This window comes from Huiozyma naganishii, chromosome 2 (genome assembly GCF_000348985.1).
Source record: "Huiozyma naganishii CBS 8797 chromosome 2, complete genome".
Classification (NCBI taxonomy): Eukaryota; Fungi; Ascomycota; class Saccharomycetes; order Saccharomycetales; family Saccharomycetaceae; genus Huiozyma; species Huiozyma naganishii.
The window spans coordinates 1,235,551-1,250,157 of record NC_035923.1 but is presented as its reverse complement, the minus strand read 5'-3'; the positions used below and the strand labels follow the sequence as shown (position 1 = coordinate 1,250,157).

General features: G+C 46.3%; 5 protein-coding genes across 5 annotated transcripts; 3 read left to right on the top strand and 2 right to left on the bottom strand.

Annotated features, from left to right (window-relative positions):
- Positions 1-334: 334 nt before the first annotated feature.
- PUN1 (Pun1p) lies at positions 335-1,129 on the top strand (the record flags this gene model as incomplete). Its single annotated transcript, XM_022606631.1, has 1 exon — positions 335-1,129. The coding sequence occupies one exon, from the start codon at positions 335-337 to the stop codon at positions 1,127-1,129; it is 795 nt and encodes a 264-aa protein (XP_022463307.1).
- Positions 1,130-1,324: 195 nt separating this feature from the next.
- Positions 1,325-3,376, bottom strand: INA1 (Ina1p; the record flags this gene model as incomplete). The annotated part of the gene is made up of 1 exon (XM_022606629.1): positions 1,325-3,376. One exon carries the CDS (start codon positions 3,374-3,376, stop codon positions 1,325-1,327), a length of 2,052 nt encoding a protein of 683 aa, XP_022463306.1.
- A 1,549-nt stretch (positions 3,377-4,925) lies between these two features.
- Positions 4,926-11,069, top strand: FAS1 (tetrafunctional fatty acid synthase subunit FAS1; the record flags this gene model as incomplete). The annotated part of the gene is made up of 1 exon (XM_022606628.1): positions 4,926-11,069. The coding sequence occupies one exon, from the start codon at positions 4,926-4,928 to the stop codon at positions 11,067-11,069; it is 6,144 nt and encodes a 2,047-aa protein (XP_022463305.1).
- Positions 11,070-11,184: 115 nt separating this feature from the next.
- On the bottom strand, positions 11,185-11,985 carry BER1 (Ber1p; the record flags this gene model as incomplete). The annotated part of the gene is made up of 1 exon (XM_022606627.1): positions 11,185-11,985. The coding sequence occupies one exon, from the start codon at positions 11,983-11,985 to the stop codon at positions 11,185-11,187; it is 801 nt and encodes a 266-aa protein (XP_022463304.1).
- Positions 11,986-12,833: 848 nt separating this feature from the next.
- KNAG0B06280 (uncharacterized protein) lies at positions 12,834-14,579 on the top strand (the record flags this gene model as incomplete). Its single annotated transcript, XM_022606626.1, has 1 exon — positions 12,834-14,579. One exon carries the CDS (start codon positions 12,834-12,836, stop codon positions 14,577-14,579), a length of 1,746 nt encoding a protein of 581 aa, XP_022463303.1.
- Between the last annotated feature and the right edge of the window lie 28 nt (positions 14,580-14,607).

The window sequence follows — 14,607 nt, the reverse complement described above, 5'->3', positions numbered from 1 at the left end:
TTAGAAGTTTCCCAATCTGGCAACTGTGTCTGCCCTGCCAAATATAGAAAGCCGGCGGCGTCGCAAAAGATGCTCTCTCTGGGAGGATAGCCAAGCCTCGTCATTTAAAATAGATTGCTGTTGCAGCGGGGCGTCCGTGTTGTGCTGTCAGGGATGGGCAGAATGCGGTTATGTAAGTGCTGGTGATGATTTGCTTTCTAGAAAGGTCGAATTGTATATAAATCCGGTGTCGTAGTGCTCTCTTCTTTTTTGCGGTTTACTGGGAGAACTCGATAATTGTTCACTTCGTCGCGTTTGCTATTAGTAACCCTCTCCATATCCATACACATACTCAATGTCGAATGTATTTCGATTGCTGTTCACGGCGATTTTCGCACTAGCTGCGTTGGTACTGGCCATCGTTGCGTGTGCTGGGTCGACCAAAAATTACTACCCAATAAACCAGATATACGTTGCTCAATTGAGTTTGAAGGAGGCTGCACTCTCGGCGCTCATCCCAACGCTGGCCAGTGTGACGAACTCTGAGGTGCAATTGCCCTCGGCGATCAATCTCGGGCTGTGGTCGTACTGTTTGGAGTCGTCCTCTGGTTCCATTGAGTCGTGTACATCGCCAAAGGGGATCCAGCAGTTCAACTTGAAGGACATGATATACGACAACATAGAGAACAACACGCTCTTGCAGGCGTTAGATGCGTCTGCAGTGGTGCTTCCGACGAGTGTTCAGGACAAACTGACGTACATCAACAACATTATTAAATGCACATTCATCACTTTGTTGATCGGGATAGCGCTGACGTTTTTGAACCTGGTGTTCTGCCTGATCCGGTGGATCATACACATCAGAGTGTTCAAGTGGCTCGGGGTTTTTTGCTCCTTTTTCGGGTTCATAAGCCTGCTCATCAGTATGGGGTGCGCCACAGGTGTGTTCGTGTTCGTGAAACATACATTGGACAAGGACTATTCGCAGTACGGTATCGAATTGAACTTGGGCCGCAATTTCATGGGGATTGCGTGGGGGGCTGTTGCCGCTGCGCTGTTCAACCTGATCACATGGCTCTCCGTGAGGTCCGCCAACAGAGCAAGGGTCGTTTACGCGCAGGATCCACTCGAAAAGAAGCCATTTATGTAAAAAGTTGAAAGAATGTTTAACATACATATACATATATTCTTTCCTCACAAAATAAAATACAGATATGTTATAGTATTAAAGGTATATAATTAGTTGTAAAGTACAAAGAAGTAAATGTGTGTATGGTTGAGGAATGATTCCAAAAGAGAATATGCGGTGGGAGAAGAGAAGTAGAAGGGGGGTTATGCGAGGAGTTCACACTTTTTCAGCGACGTTGGTCACATTGTTCTTACTGATTTTAGAACTGGTGTCGCTGTCACCGGAGCCCTCCGTGCTCTCGGCGTTTGGTTCTTGGTGCGCGAATGGGTTATGTTCCGCCTTCCAGTGGTTTAGCCACATCAAACCGACAATCATGGACGTGATGAAGGTTAGAGTGAAGGCACTCCATGTCAACCCGGAGTAAGTGACACCTCTCGTGTAGACGACGTTGTATCTATCGTGCTTGGTACCGGACTTGATCATGGTGATCATAGCTGCGACGATGGTGGCACCTAGACCGGAGAATAGGGGACAGAACAGAGACAAAGCCATTAGGATGAACCAACCTCTGTGGGTTAGCGAGAAGGAACCGACTTTGACAAACATGTAGATGAAGAACATGGTGATGGCAAAAGTGGAAATAATGAATAGCAGATTCATGGCCAGGACAGCCTTGACAGCTGGCACGTACATGTGTTCCTTGTTCAACAGCTTACCCTTCAATTCCAAGTCGTCCGCACTGATGTCCAAGGCGGTCAAGTATGGGTTGAAATCGGATTTCATTAGGGCATCGTAGATGATGTTTCTGAAATCCAAGTTTTGGACCGCGTGGGATTTGGAACAGTCGAGGACTTTACCTGTGTCAGAGACGTGACACAAGGTGAAGATGGACAATCTGAATTTGGCTGGGATATTTAAGAAATCCAAGATCTGTGGGATCACGTCGTAGATTTGCTCGTCGGTGACCTCTGGCGACTGGATGGCGCTCCCCAAGAGACCTAGCACTGGAGTGAACATGGCCATATTTTCTGCAGCGAACTGGGTCACGTTCAACAGGGAGCTGAAAGTGGCCGCTGGGTCCTTGGACGTTTGCAACATGTCGAACAAGTATGGGATGTATTTGTTGTTTGAGGTGTCTGTGGCCAAAATGTCTTGCAAGTCACTCAAAGTGTTAACGGTGTCCGATTGCGTGTTACTGGCTTCGATCAGTTTATCCAAGGATGTCAATTCATTGACGACGTCCTTGTTACCGACAGCGGAAACCAACCCAGTGACCGAGGTCAACAACAAAGTTTGATTGTTCGAGTCGTCGTACAGATTGGAGATCGTGGCAAGGACGTTCTTAGCTGAGGGGGAAGAGGTCAAGTTAGCAGCCAAGATCGAGCTCAAGTAACCAAGAGTCGCGTTTGCTGAATTGGCAGAGACAAGCAACGTCCTCACAGCGTCCATTGACCCTGTTAGCGATTGTGGTACCATTGCTGAAAGTCTGTCGAAGATGTCGTCGACATTGGAACCTGCTGCCAACTGGGTCTCTATAGTGGAAAACATAGTTTGAGCCAAAGAGGTTGGAATCGTAGCGTTCATGAGGGTCTCTAGCGAGACGAACGATCCCGTGATGTTTTTGGTGCCCTGTAGGATTTGGAAAGCTGGCATTAGAGGCGCCATATCCGCTAGAGAGAGACTGCTCAGTTTAACTAGGGACTCCGTTGTAGCGACTGGGTCCTTAGAGTCCTTCAACAAGACGAAAGTTGTCTTTTGCAAAGAGGCCATGGAGGAGGAGTTGTTGTTTAGCACTTGGTCCAGCAAGTCTTGCAAGTTGTCCACTGTGGAGTTAGCGTCCTTCGACGATGCCAACAGCGAGTTGATCCCTGCCAGTTCCTCCTTTGTGGATCCGACACCTGAAGTGAACGCCAGAGGGGCCAAGTTAGTGATGGCGTTCAACGTAGTGGTCGTGTTTTGCGAGTTGACTAGGATGGTTAGGAATGGTGCTAGGACACTTGTCTTTGAGATATTTTTCAAAGCGCCGAAGATGGCTTGTTGGTCAGCACCGGGGGCCAAAAGTGCTCTGCTGAGCACGTCCACTACTGGTTCCAACGGTGGGATAACTTTTGTGACGTTGATGTGCTTGATACCTGCATCACCGATGAACACATTTGTGATGGGTTTGTAATTGGAGCTTGAACCTGCAGTTGCGATACACACGAATATGAACGCGGCAAAAGTAAACAGTATGCAGCAAGACAGCAGCACTCTTTTGTTATGGAACATGTTGCCGAGTGTTTATACCGTTTGTAGTTAGACCAGTGAGCAGAGGAACAAGTGAAAGTACTCAATTTTGAGAGGGATGAATGTTTATGCAAGATGCGCTCTCTCTCTCTATATATATATGTGATTGTGTGTATGTTCCTGATGTATTATGTGAAGTGTGTGGTAAACGGGGCAGCCTTCCAACGAATCTTTCATAACATAAAAGAAACATGTTGCATTGTTGTACGAAAGTGGAGAGAGAGAGAGAGAGTGCACCACAGTTGAAACCTGTCCGTCTGTTGAAAGGGGGGTCATCGATGAGGTAACAAACCATTGTTGCAGCTGTACATGATCCTGTTTCCGACCTCGGTGCAACCTTACTACTCCCATGTGCTGAGGAGAGAGGGCAAACTCCAACGAAAAACTTCAAACCCGTGTGCTACTGTGTGTTTACAGAGCAGCATGTATTCGATGACTCGGGCAGAAAGATCCGAATGCCCTCGACCACAGAAGCGGCCGCACACATCCGCAGGCAAGCAGCAGTGAAGTGATACTGCTGCGCTACGGCCTCTTCTGGGGCGTACGTTTTTGAACGAGCAAGGTACCCGAAAAAAGCAATGAAAACATAGACAATAGGCTATTTCCCGTTTGGGCCCCGCCAAAAATTCAACAAAAAAAAGCGAGAAAAAACAAGAATGGAACAGACGCCCACGGGAGCAGCTTGTTGGGTCCGCGGGGAGGCGCTAGCAGAGACGGGCGGCGGGGGAGTATTCCTCCGCCGCAGTTTACCCAACAGAAACTCCCGTCTCTCAGAAGCAGGCGCAGAGAGCGTGCGTAACCCCTGCAACACGTAGAGAAACCCCACCGCCCGCCGGCGCGGGTCCCAAATGTTGTTGAGTTTTTCAGTTTTGGGCGCGGGAAAAAGGGTGGCCGGGTGAGGGCCGGGGTCACATGGGCGGGGCCGTCGGGGTAACCCGGCCAGACCCCAGGTTTCAGCACGATAACTCCGGGGGCAGCAGCCCGGAGGTGACCCGGCCACCCGGCCACCCGGCCACCCGTCCAACTCAAACTGTTACCCGCCCCGCTTCGGAAAACTCAACGAAACGCACATGTGCAACGTATTTCCCAAAAGCTGCGCCCACAAAATTTTCACATGCAGCGGCAGCCACCACTAACTACGCCAGCAACTGTTAAACGCTCGTCGAGGCCAGTCTTTTTTCGTTTGTTAAAGGCACTGTTGCTGTTACTTTACGTAGTTCTCTCTTCCCTACCGTATTCTTACTCAGCGCTGCTTAGCTGTTAACTCCATTACATTATCTGGTATCAGTATATATATATATATATATACTGATAGTGGAACTGGCGGAATTGAATCACAGTTATAAACAGTCGCTAGAACTCGTCTCTCTTTTTTTCTCTTTCCTATTTTTTTCTTTTCTCTTCTTTGCTCAACCGTTTAGAAGTTTCGCAATCTTCAGTACCAAACGAACTTGATCTCAAATAAAGCGTTGTACTCGTCCGCAAGTGCAATTGCCCCACGTGATACACTCATACATTAAGCTGAGAATCAATGATTGCGTCAACGAGATCGCTGACGCTCACCCACGGGTCGATCGAGCATAAATTGTCCATCCCCAACGTTTCCTTCTTTGCTGCCTCTCAATTGCAGGAACAATTCAAGAAAACTCTGCCAGAACCAACGGAGGAATTCGCCGCTGATGATGAACCGTCATCGTCTGCCGAGTTGTTGGGGAAGTTTTTAAGTTACATCTCCTCACTGATTACAGAAGGCACAAAGACTCAATTCGACGAAGTGCTGGATGTCTCGCTTTCAGAGTTCGAAAACAGCTACTTGCACGGTAACGACATCCACACGCTCGCCGCCAACTTGCTGACGGAGGATGGCTCGACCACTTTGTTGAAAGTGAAGGAACTAGTGAAAAACTACGTCACTGCAAGACACGTCGCAGGTAGGGGCAACAACAACGCAAGCAAACCGTCCGCTCTCTTCAAGTCCGTGGAGGAAAAAACCTCAGAATTGGTCGCTATCTTCGGTGGACAGGGGAACACAGACGACTACTTCGAGGAATTGAGGGAAATATACGACATATATAACGTCCTGAGCAGCGACATTATCCAGTTCGCTTCAGAGACGCTGACCGATCTCATCAGGTCCACCGCGGGTGCGGAGAAGATCTTCACCCAAGGGTTTGACCTCCTGGAGTGGCTGCAGAGCCCAGCAAAGACTCCAGACCAGGATTACTTACTTTCCATCCCCATATCTTGCCCCCTGATCGGCGTCATCCAACTGACGCATTACGCGATCACCGCTAGGTTGCTAGGGTTCACTCCAGGTGAGTTGAGACAACACTTCAAGGGCGCCACGGGCCACTCACAAGGTCTCGTCACCGCGATCGCGGTCGCTGAGGCGGACTCCTGGGATTCCTTCTTCAAGATCATCAAGAAGTCAATCGCATTGCTCTTCTTCATCGGTGTCCGCTGCTACTTGACTTACCCAAACACATCGCTGCCACCATCCATCGTCGAGGATTCCTTGGAGAACGGTGAAGGTGCTCCATACCCAATGCTGACAATATCCAACTTGACCAAAGAACAGGTCCAAAGTTTCATTGACCAAACAAACTCCCATCTGCCAGAGGACAAACACGTCGGGATCTCGTTGGTGAACGGCGCGAAGAACTTGGTCGTCTCGGGCCCACCTCAATCCCTGTACGGTCTTAACCTCGTGCTCAGAAAGGCTAAGGCCCCCTCAGGTTTGGACCAGTCCAGAATCCCCTTCAGCGAGAGGAAGTTGAAGTTTTCAAACAGATTCTTGCCCATTACGTCCCCCTTTCACTCGCATTTGCTGATCCCTGCAAGCAAAGACATCTTGAAAGACTTGGCTAACCGCAAGATCGTGTTCGCACAGAAGGACATCAAGATCCCAGTGTACGACACCTTCGACGGGAAGGACCTGAGAGACTACGCGGGGGACCTCAACGACAGGATCGTCGACAGCATTGTTAGACTGCCTGTCAACTGGGAGACCGCCACTCAGTTTACAACTTCGCACATCTTGGATTTCGGTCCAGGTGGCGCATCTGGGCTCGGTGTCTTGACCCACCGTAACAAGGACGGGACTGGTGTCCGTATCATTGTTGTCGGTACTTTGGACATCAACCCAGATGACGACTACGGTTTCAAACAGGAGATCTTCGACGTCAACCCTGAGGGCTTGAAGAGGAACCCAGACTGGTTGAAGGAATTCCATCCTAGACTGATCAAAAACAAGTCCGGGAAGATCTTTGTCGACACGAAGTTTTCAAAACTGTTGGGTAGAGCTCCATTGCTTGTCCCAGGTATGACTCCTACCACTGTCTCCCCAGACTTTGTCGCTGCTACCATCAACGCCGGGTACCAGATCGAACTTGCCGGTGGTGGGTACTTCTCCCCCGATGGGATGGCGAAGGCCATCGATCAGATCGTCAGCCAGGTCAAGAAGGGGTACAGTTTTGGTATCAACCTGATTTACGTCAACCCAAGAATGATGCAGTGGGCCATCCCACTGATCAAGGAGTTGAGAGGCAAGGGCTACCCAATCCAGTCGCTAACCATTGGTGCCGGTGTCCCATCCATCGAAGTAGCGAGTGAGTACATTGAAACTCTAGGCCTGACCCATTTGGGATTGAAGCCAGGTTCCATCAGCTCCATTTCGCAAGTCATCAACATCGCAAAGGCTCATCCAAACTTCCCAATCGTATTGCAATGGACTGGTGGTAGAGCCGGTGGTCATCACTCGTTTGAAGATGCTCACGCACCAATGATCCAGATGTACTCCAAGATCAGAAGACAGTCTAACATCATACTGATCGCAGGTTCTGGGTTCGGTTCCGCCGAGGACACCTACCCATACCTGACCGGTGAATGGTCAAAGGAGTACAACTACCCTCCTATGCCATTTGACGGGTTCTTGTTTGGTTCAAGAGTCATGATCGCCAAGGAGGCCAAAACCTCCAGAGACGCGAAGAAGGCCATTGTCGAATGCCCAGGTATCGTTGACGGCCAATGGGAAAACACTTACAAGAAACCAACTGGTGGGATCGTCACGGTGCGTTCCGAAATGGGTGAACCAATTCACAAGATCGCCACTCGTTGCGTCATCTTCTGGAAGGAAATGGACGAGACTATCTTCAACCTTCCAAAGAACAAACTGCAACCTGCTTTAGATGCTAAGAAGGAATACATCATCAAGAAGTTGAACGCTGACACACAAAAGCCTTGGTTTGCGACCGTCAACGGGGAAATCCGTGATTTGCCAGCCATGACTTACGAGGAGGTTGCCCAAAGACTGGTCGATTTGATGTTCATCAAAAGCACCAAATCCTGGATTGACGTCACTTTGAGAAACTTCACTGGTGACTTCTTGCGTCGTGTGGAGGAACGTTTCACGAATGCAAAGACCACCTCTGTCCTTCAATCCTACACCATGCTAGACAAACCAGAGGAGGCCTTGGAGGCTGTTTTCACCGCTTTCCCAGCTGCTAAGGAACAATACTTGAACGCTCAAGACGTAGACCACTTCCTGAACATGTGTCAAAATCCAGTGCAGAAACCTGTTCCATTCGTGCCTGTTCTTGACCACAGATTCGAGTTCTTCTTCAAGAAGGATTCGTTGTGGCAATCCGAACATTTGGAGGCTGTTGTCGACCAGGATGTCCAGAGAACATGTATTTTGCACGGTCCAGTTGCCGCGCAGTACACCAAGGTCATCGATGAACCAATCAAGAGTATCATGGATGGCATCCACGACGGTCACATCAGCAAGTTGTTGAAGGACTATTACGGTGGAGACGAATCAAAGATCCCAGTGGTTGAATACTTCGGTGGCGAAGAGCCAGTTGCCTCTACAGTCAAATCTACTGAGTCCAAACTTATCTACAAGGCTCACACTAACAGTGATCCAGAAGCTTGGTTCAAGTTATTGGCTGGTTCCCAAAAGGACTGGAGATACGCCTTCTTCACCAGCAATAAATTCGTTCAAGATAGCTTTTACACTGCAAATGCTGCTCAAAAGGTGTTCAAACCTTGTCATCGCATGATTGTTGAAATCGAGAATCCAACTGATTCAGCGAAGACCGTTGTTACTTTGACCGAATCTGTTCAGGGTGAGCAAAAGGTTACTGCTACTTTGAAACTAGTCAAGAACAACTTGATCCAATTGGAACTAATTGAAAACAGAACCACGGACGGTAAGCCAGTTGCCCTTCCATTGCTCTATGTTTACCAACCGGAGGACGGTTTTGCCCCAATCGCTGAAGTTATGGAAGACCGTAACCAGAGAATCAAGGAAATGTACTGGAAGTTGTGGATCGATGAGCCTTTCAACTTGAAGTTCGACCCAAGACATGTCATCAAGGGTGGAGACTACAAAATTACCGCGAGCGCTATCACTGACTTCACCCACGCCATTGGCAATAACTGTGAGGACTTCGTTGCAAGATCTGGTAGAAAGATCCTTGCACCAATGGATTTCGCTATCGTTGTTGGTTGGAGAGCAATCATCAAGGCTATCTTCCCTGACACTGTTGATGGTGATCTATTGAAGCTGGTGCATTTGTCTAACGGGTACAAGATGGTTCCAGGTGCTTCTCCTTTGAAAGAAGGGGACGTTATCCAGACTTCCGCTATTGTCAAGTCCGTTGTCAACCAACCAACAGGTAAGGTTGTCGAAGTTATTGGTACCTTGTCTAGAGACGGTAAGCCTGTCATGGAAGTGATCTCATCTTTCTTTTACAGAGGTAAATACACCGACTTTGAGAACACTTTCCAAAAGACCACCGAACCAGTTTACCAAATGTTCATCAAATCTGCTAAGGACGTCGCTGTTTTGCGTTCAAAGGAATGGTTTCAAATGGATGACGAGGAAATTGATCTATTGGGTAAAACTTTGATCTTCGAGACCGAAACCGAAGTTGCCTTCAAGAACGCCAACGTCTTCTCATCAGTGGAATGCTCTGGTCCGATTAAGATGGAGTTGCCAACTAAGGAAACCGTTGAAATTGGTGTTGTAGACTACAGCGCTGGTGAGTCCTACGGTAATCCTGTCGTTGACTTTTTGAAGAGAAACGGTTCCACTTTAGAAGAAAAGGTTAATTTGGAAAATGTTATCCCAATTGCTGTTGTTGACACCCAATCTCCAAGCACTAACGAACCATACGGGCGCATTTCCGGTGATTTAAATCCAATTCACGTTTCTCGTCACTTTGCCAATTACGCTGACTTGCCAGGTACCATTACTCATGGTATGTACTCGTCGGCTGCTGTTCGTGGTTTGATCGAAAACTGGGCTGCCGATAGTGTCTCATCCAGAGTTCGTGGCTACACTTGTCAGTTCACAAACATGGTTCTTCCAAACACTCCATTGAAGACAAGTATCCAACATGTTGGTATGATCAATGGTAGAAAATTGATGAGATTCGAAACCAGGAACGACAATGATGAGGTTGTCATGAATGGGGAGGCTGAGATTGAACAACCAGTTTCCACCTTTGTCTTCACTGGCCAAGGTTCTCAGGAACAGGGTATGGGTATGGACTTGTATAAGACGTCGGCCGCTGCCAGAGATGTCTGGGACAGAGCTGATGTCCACTTCAAGAAGACCTATGGTTTCTCCATTTTGGACATCGTTATAAACAATCCAAAGAAGCTAACAATCTACTTTGGTGGTGAAAAGGGTAGACAGATTAGAAATAACTACATCCAAATGATCTTCGAGACCATCGTTGATGGTGAGATTAAGACCGAGAGAATTTTCAAGGATATCGATGAAACGACACACTCGTTTACCTTCAAGTCGCCAACAGGGCTGTTATCTGCTACTCAATTCACTCAACCAGCTTTGACTTTGATGGAAAAGGCTGCTTTTGAAGATTTGAAGGCCAAATGTTTGATTCCAGTCGATGCAGCCTTTGCCGGTCACTCTTTAGGTGAATATGCCGCTTTGGCGTCGTTGGCTGAAATTATGTCGATTGAATCTCTTGTCGAGGTTGTCTTCTACAGAGGTATGACGATGCAAGTCGCTGTCCCCAGAGATGAATTAGGCAGGTCGAACTACGGTATGATTGCAATCAACCCTGGTAGAGTTTCTCCAACATTTACTCAGGAGGCTTTGCAATTTGTTGTTGAGAAGGTTGCCAAGAGAACCGAATGGTTAGTGGAGATTGTCAACTTTAACGTTGAAAATCAACAGTACGTTGCTGCCGGTGATCTGAGAGGGTTGGACACATTGACCAACGTCTTGAATTTCGTTAAGATCCAAAAGATCGATATCGTGAAGTTGTTGGAAACTATGTCATTGGAAGAGGTCGAATCCAATTTATTTGAAATTGTTGATGAGATTTCAAAGAAATCTCTTGCCAAGGAACAGCCAATCGAACTAGAAAGAGGTTTTGCTTGTATCCCACTGCGTGGTATCTCTGTCCCATTCCACTCTTCGTACTTGAGAAACGGTGTGAAACCATTCAAGAACTTCATTGAGAAGAACATATTTAAGGAGAATGTCAAGGTTGACAGATTAGCTAACAAGTACATTCCAAACTTGACAGCTAAGCCCTTCGAGGTTACCAAAGAATACTTCCAAAACGTGTATGAACTAACTGGTTCTGAGCGTGTGAAGAACATTTTGGACAACTGGGAATCTTACGAACAGAAATGAGTGTTTAGTGCAGGGAATTGAAACAGTTTCAGTCCCCAAAAATGTACATTATAAAGTTTTTATATATATTGATTATAAAGTTTAACATCCTATTTATATTTGTAATGTGCGGATGTTACCAGAGACTGTGTAGACACAAATCTGAAAACGAATTAACCCATGGCTGATTCCTCAGTTGCTGGCCATTTTCAAAATCATAGACGACTGTGCAGGTAGTGAAGTACGAATCCACTTTTTGGAAATCGATTTCAGGCTCTTTCAGGATATACTTGTTATTCTTCCGTTTCCTCTTTGGTATGAAAGTGGAGAATCCATCGTGCTTAGCTTTTGTCCCTATCCCCAAACTGTCTGGTGCCGAAAAATAAACAAGCTTACACATCAGAGGATACTTTTCATATAATTGGACCTTTGTATATCTATCAGTGTGGCTAATGATGTTATTTGCTAGTAGATACATTGGCTTTTCCCTAGATAACACACTCTCGGTTAGATCGAGAGGTGCATGGGGAAGAAAGAAAAGTGTCGATTCCGAATCCTCTTTGGACCCCTCAACTTCCTTCTCGACAGTCCAATCGGTGCACATTTTCTCTATAAAATTCAAATCAGATTCATTGAACACTGGATCGTATAACGATACCGATACTGTATTCCCCTGGGTTTCGGCCTTTATTAGGTCGGATAACTCCAATAGTAGTGCAAGCTGGTATCTTGCGGGGATATCTTCTGTAAACGATCCTATAGCCAAACATCGTATTCTCGTTAAATTTCTCATCCAAGGCTGCAGCTGTTTTGACAGACTTTCGAACATCTTTGAATCTCTAATAATATTTCGGAACGACGCTAAAACCTCTTCAAATGGTTTGCTCTTCATGTGGCCTGTAGCTAGGCGCCTTTTAACCAAACCAACATCACTCATCGCTCGGGTTCTTGATTATCCATTGTAGAATATATTCTCCTCATCGCTAAGTGATTAATTTTAGCATTCAATTTTTTTTCACTTCAATGAAAAATTACTTTACAGTAAGTAAGACTTGAATACGTAATCTACAGTCTATAAACGTTTGTCGAGCTCTTGGAGATGTACCAGTTCAATTGAACTTCTAACCTCTATTTTATGCCCGCCTCACCATTTTAGTCCGCTGAGCTTATAATACCGGCGATTTGTCTTTTGATGAACTTCTTTTACAAGTTACGTATCTACCCACGCTGAGATCGAAATTGCAGCAAGAGGGGGCAGGCAGATCAGAACTACAACATAATCGGAAGTCTTTGCGTGTTTTACGTTGAACCGAAAACAGAAGTTTATAACGCCGATTACGGCTCAGTACTACGAGTTAAAACTTATCACCGCTGGTATCTAGCAATGATCTTTTGCGACGGTTCGCACATTCTCAACAGATAGCGTAAAAGCCTTATTTGGAAACCAGTCCGGATGATATTAGGTCTAGCACACCCATCTGTTAAGAACCGTTGGCAATATGTAACCTGGTAATGAGTTGATTGTCCTGCATCTTATCTAATCGCCCGGTAGTTCGTCTGCGGTTTCCTATTTGGGTAAAAGAACTGATACGATAACGATGCGTGGACCTGAAAGGACGCACCGCAAGGCGATTGCTGCTATAAGGTGCACTAGGACTGACACAAAGTATAAATATGAGGAGAGAGTTCACATCATCAAACCGTGTTTCCCCTGTTTTACTCTTGTAAATTTGACGTTTTTCTTCATATTAGAGACAACAAGATAAAAACAAACTGACAAAGGAAATGGCTACAAAGATTATTGAAAGACTTTACAATACCGATCCAGAACTAACTTACAAACCGGACCTGGTGAAGTATGAAACCGTTCATCTTCCCAAAATTACATCATATCGTGAGGAACTTGCTTCTAAGTTTCCCCAAGAAACTGTTTTGAAACCTGGACTGCTGGCAGATAAAGGTATCGAGATTCCCCTAGACTTTGAATCGAGTGTGTTCAAAGATGGACCCAAACTTGCTAAAGCCAGTGGTTTTTTCACTGACCGGGAACTGGAAATTCTTGAGTTGAAGGCGATAGAAATAATTGAACGGATTGCTGCGGGTGAACAAACTGCACTGGAAACTATTACCGCCTTCATTAAGCAAGCAGCTATTGCTCAACAAGTTACAAATTGTGCAATGGACTTCTTTCCCGAGGAGGCCTTCGAAAGGGCACGCGAACTGGATAAATATTTTGCAGAAACGGGTAAAACTGTAGGACCTATGCATGGGTTGCCCGTATCCGTCAAAGAACACTACGCATTTAAGGGGAAAGTTACCAGCTGTGGGTTTGTTTCCAAACTCAATGACGTCGAAGAAATAGACGCGTATATCACTGACTTGTTCAAAAAAACAGGTGCAGTATATTACATCAGAACCACCCAGCCACAAACAATTATGCACTTGGACTCCTTCAACAACATTATTGGCCTGTGTCGCAACCCATACAATACTGCGTTGTCCCCCGGGGGATCCTCCTCCGGTGAGGCCGCACTGGTTGGTATGAGGGGTTCGCCTTTAGGTTGTGGTAGTGATATTGGTGGGTCCATCCGCTGTCCTGCAGCCTTCTGTAATATATGGGGGCTAAAGCCCACAGCTAGAAGACTCTCCTGTCTTGGATCTCGTTCTCAATTTACCAAACACTCCAACGAAATGATTCTACCCACTTTCGGACCCATGGCAAACTCGGCAGATGATTTAGAACTTTTCATGAAAGTTTGTTCAGACAGTAAGCCATGGCTTTACGATAATTATGTTCTTCGTATGCCATGGATCAAAGATGTCAAGTTCGCGATTGGTGATTTGAAGATAGCAATTGTGTTGGATGACGGCGTCGTAAAGCCAAGCCCCCCAATATTGCGGGCATTGCTGCTTGCCAAAAAAGCTCTTGAGAGTGCCGGAGTTGGGAAGATTATTGAATGGGAGAGCTTTAAGACCGTGGAAGCCTTGGAGATCTGTTACAATGCCTACACAAAGGATGGTAATTTCAATGCAAGGGCTGTTTTGGGTGCCTCTGGGGAACCTTTGGCTCCCCTAACTGAACATTATATGAGATTTGGTACCGGTGATAAAAAACTGTCAAATCTGGAAATAATGGAATGTGAGAATAGAAGAGACGTCCTACGTCAAGAATTCCAACTGAAAATGAATGAAAGAGACATTGATTTTATTTTAACCCCAGCGTATTTTGCTCCGGCAGGGATTCCACATAAGATCAAATATTGGGGGTACACCGCAGTGTATAACATTCTCGACTTGCCAGGTGTGAGTTTCCCTACGGGCATAAAGGTTAATAAATCTATCGACAAAAAAGATGTCAACTATCAACCAAGGAACGATATGGAGGAGTATGAATACCCAATGTATGATGAAGAAGTGTATGATGGGATGCCAATTGGGTTAATGCTTCAAGGTAGACGCTACCATGATGAAGAAACTTTAGCTGCCGCCAAATTGATTCAAGAAGTAATTTCAAAAGCCTCAAGGACTTGATCTATATAACTATCTGATCGAAAGTTGA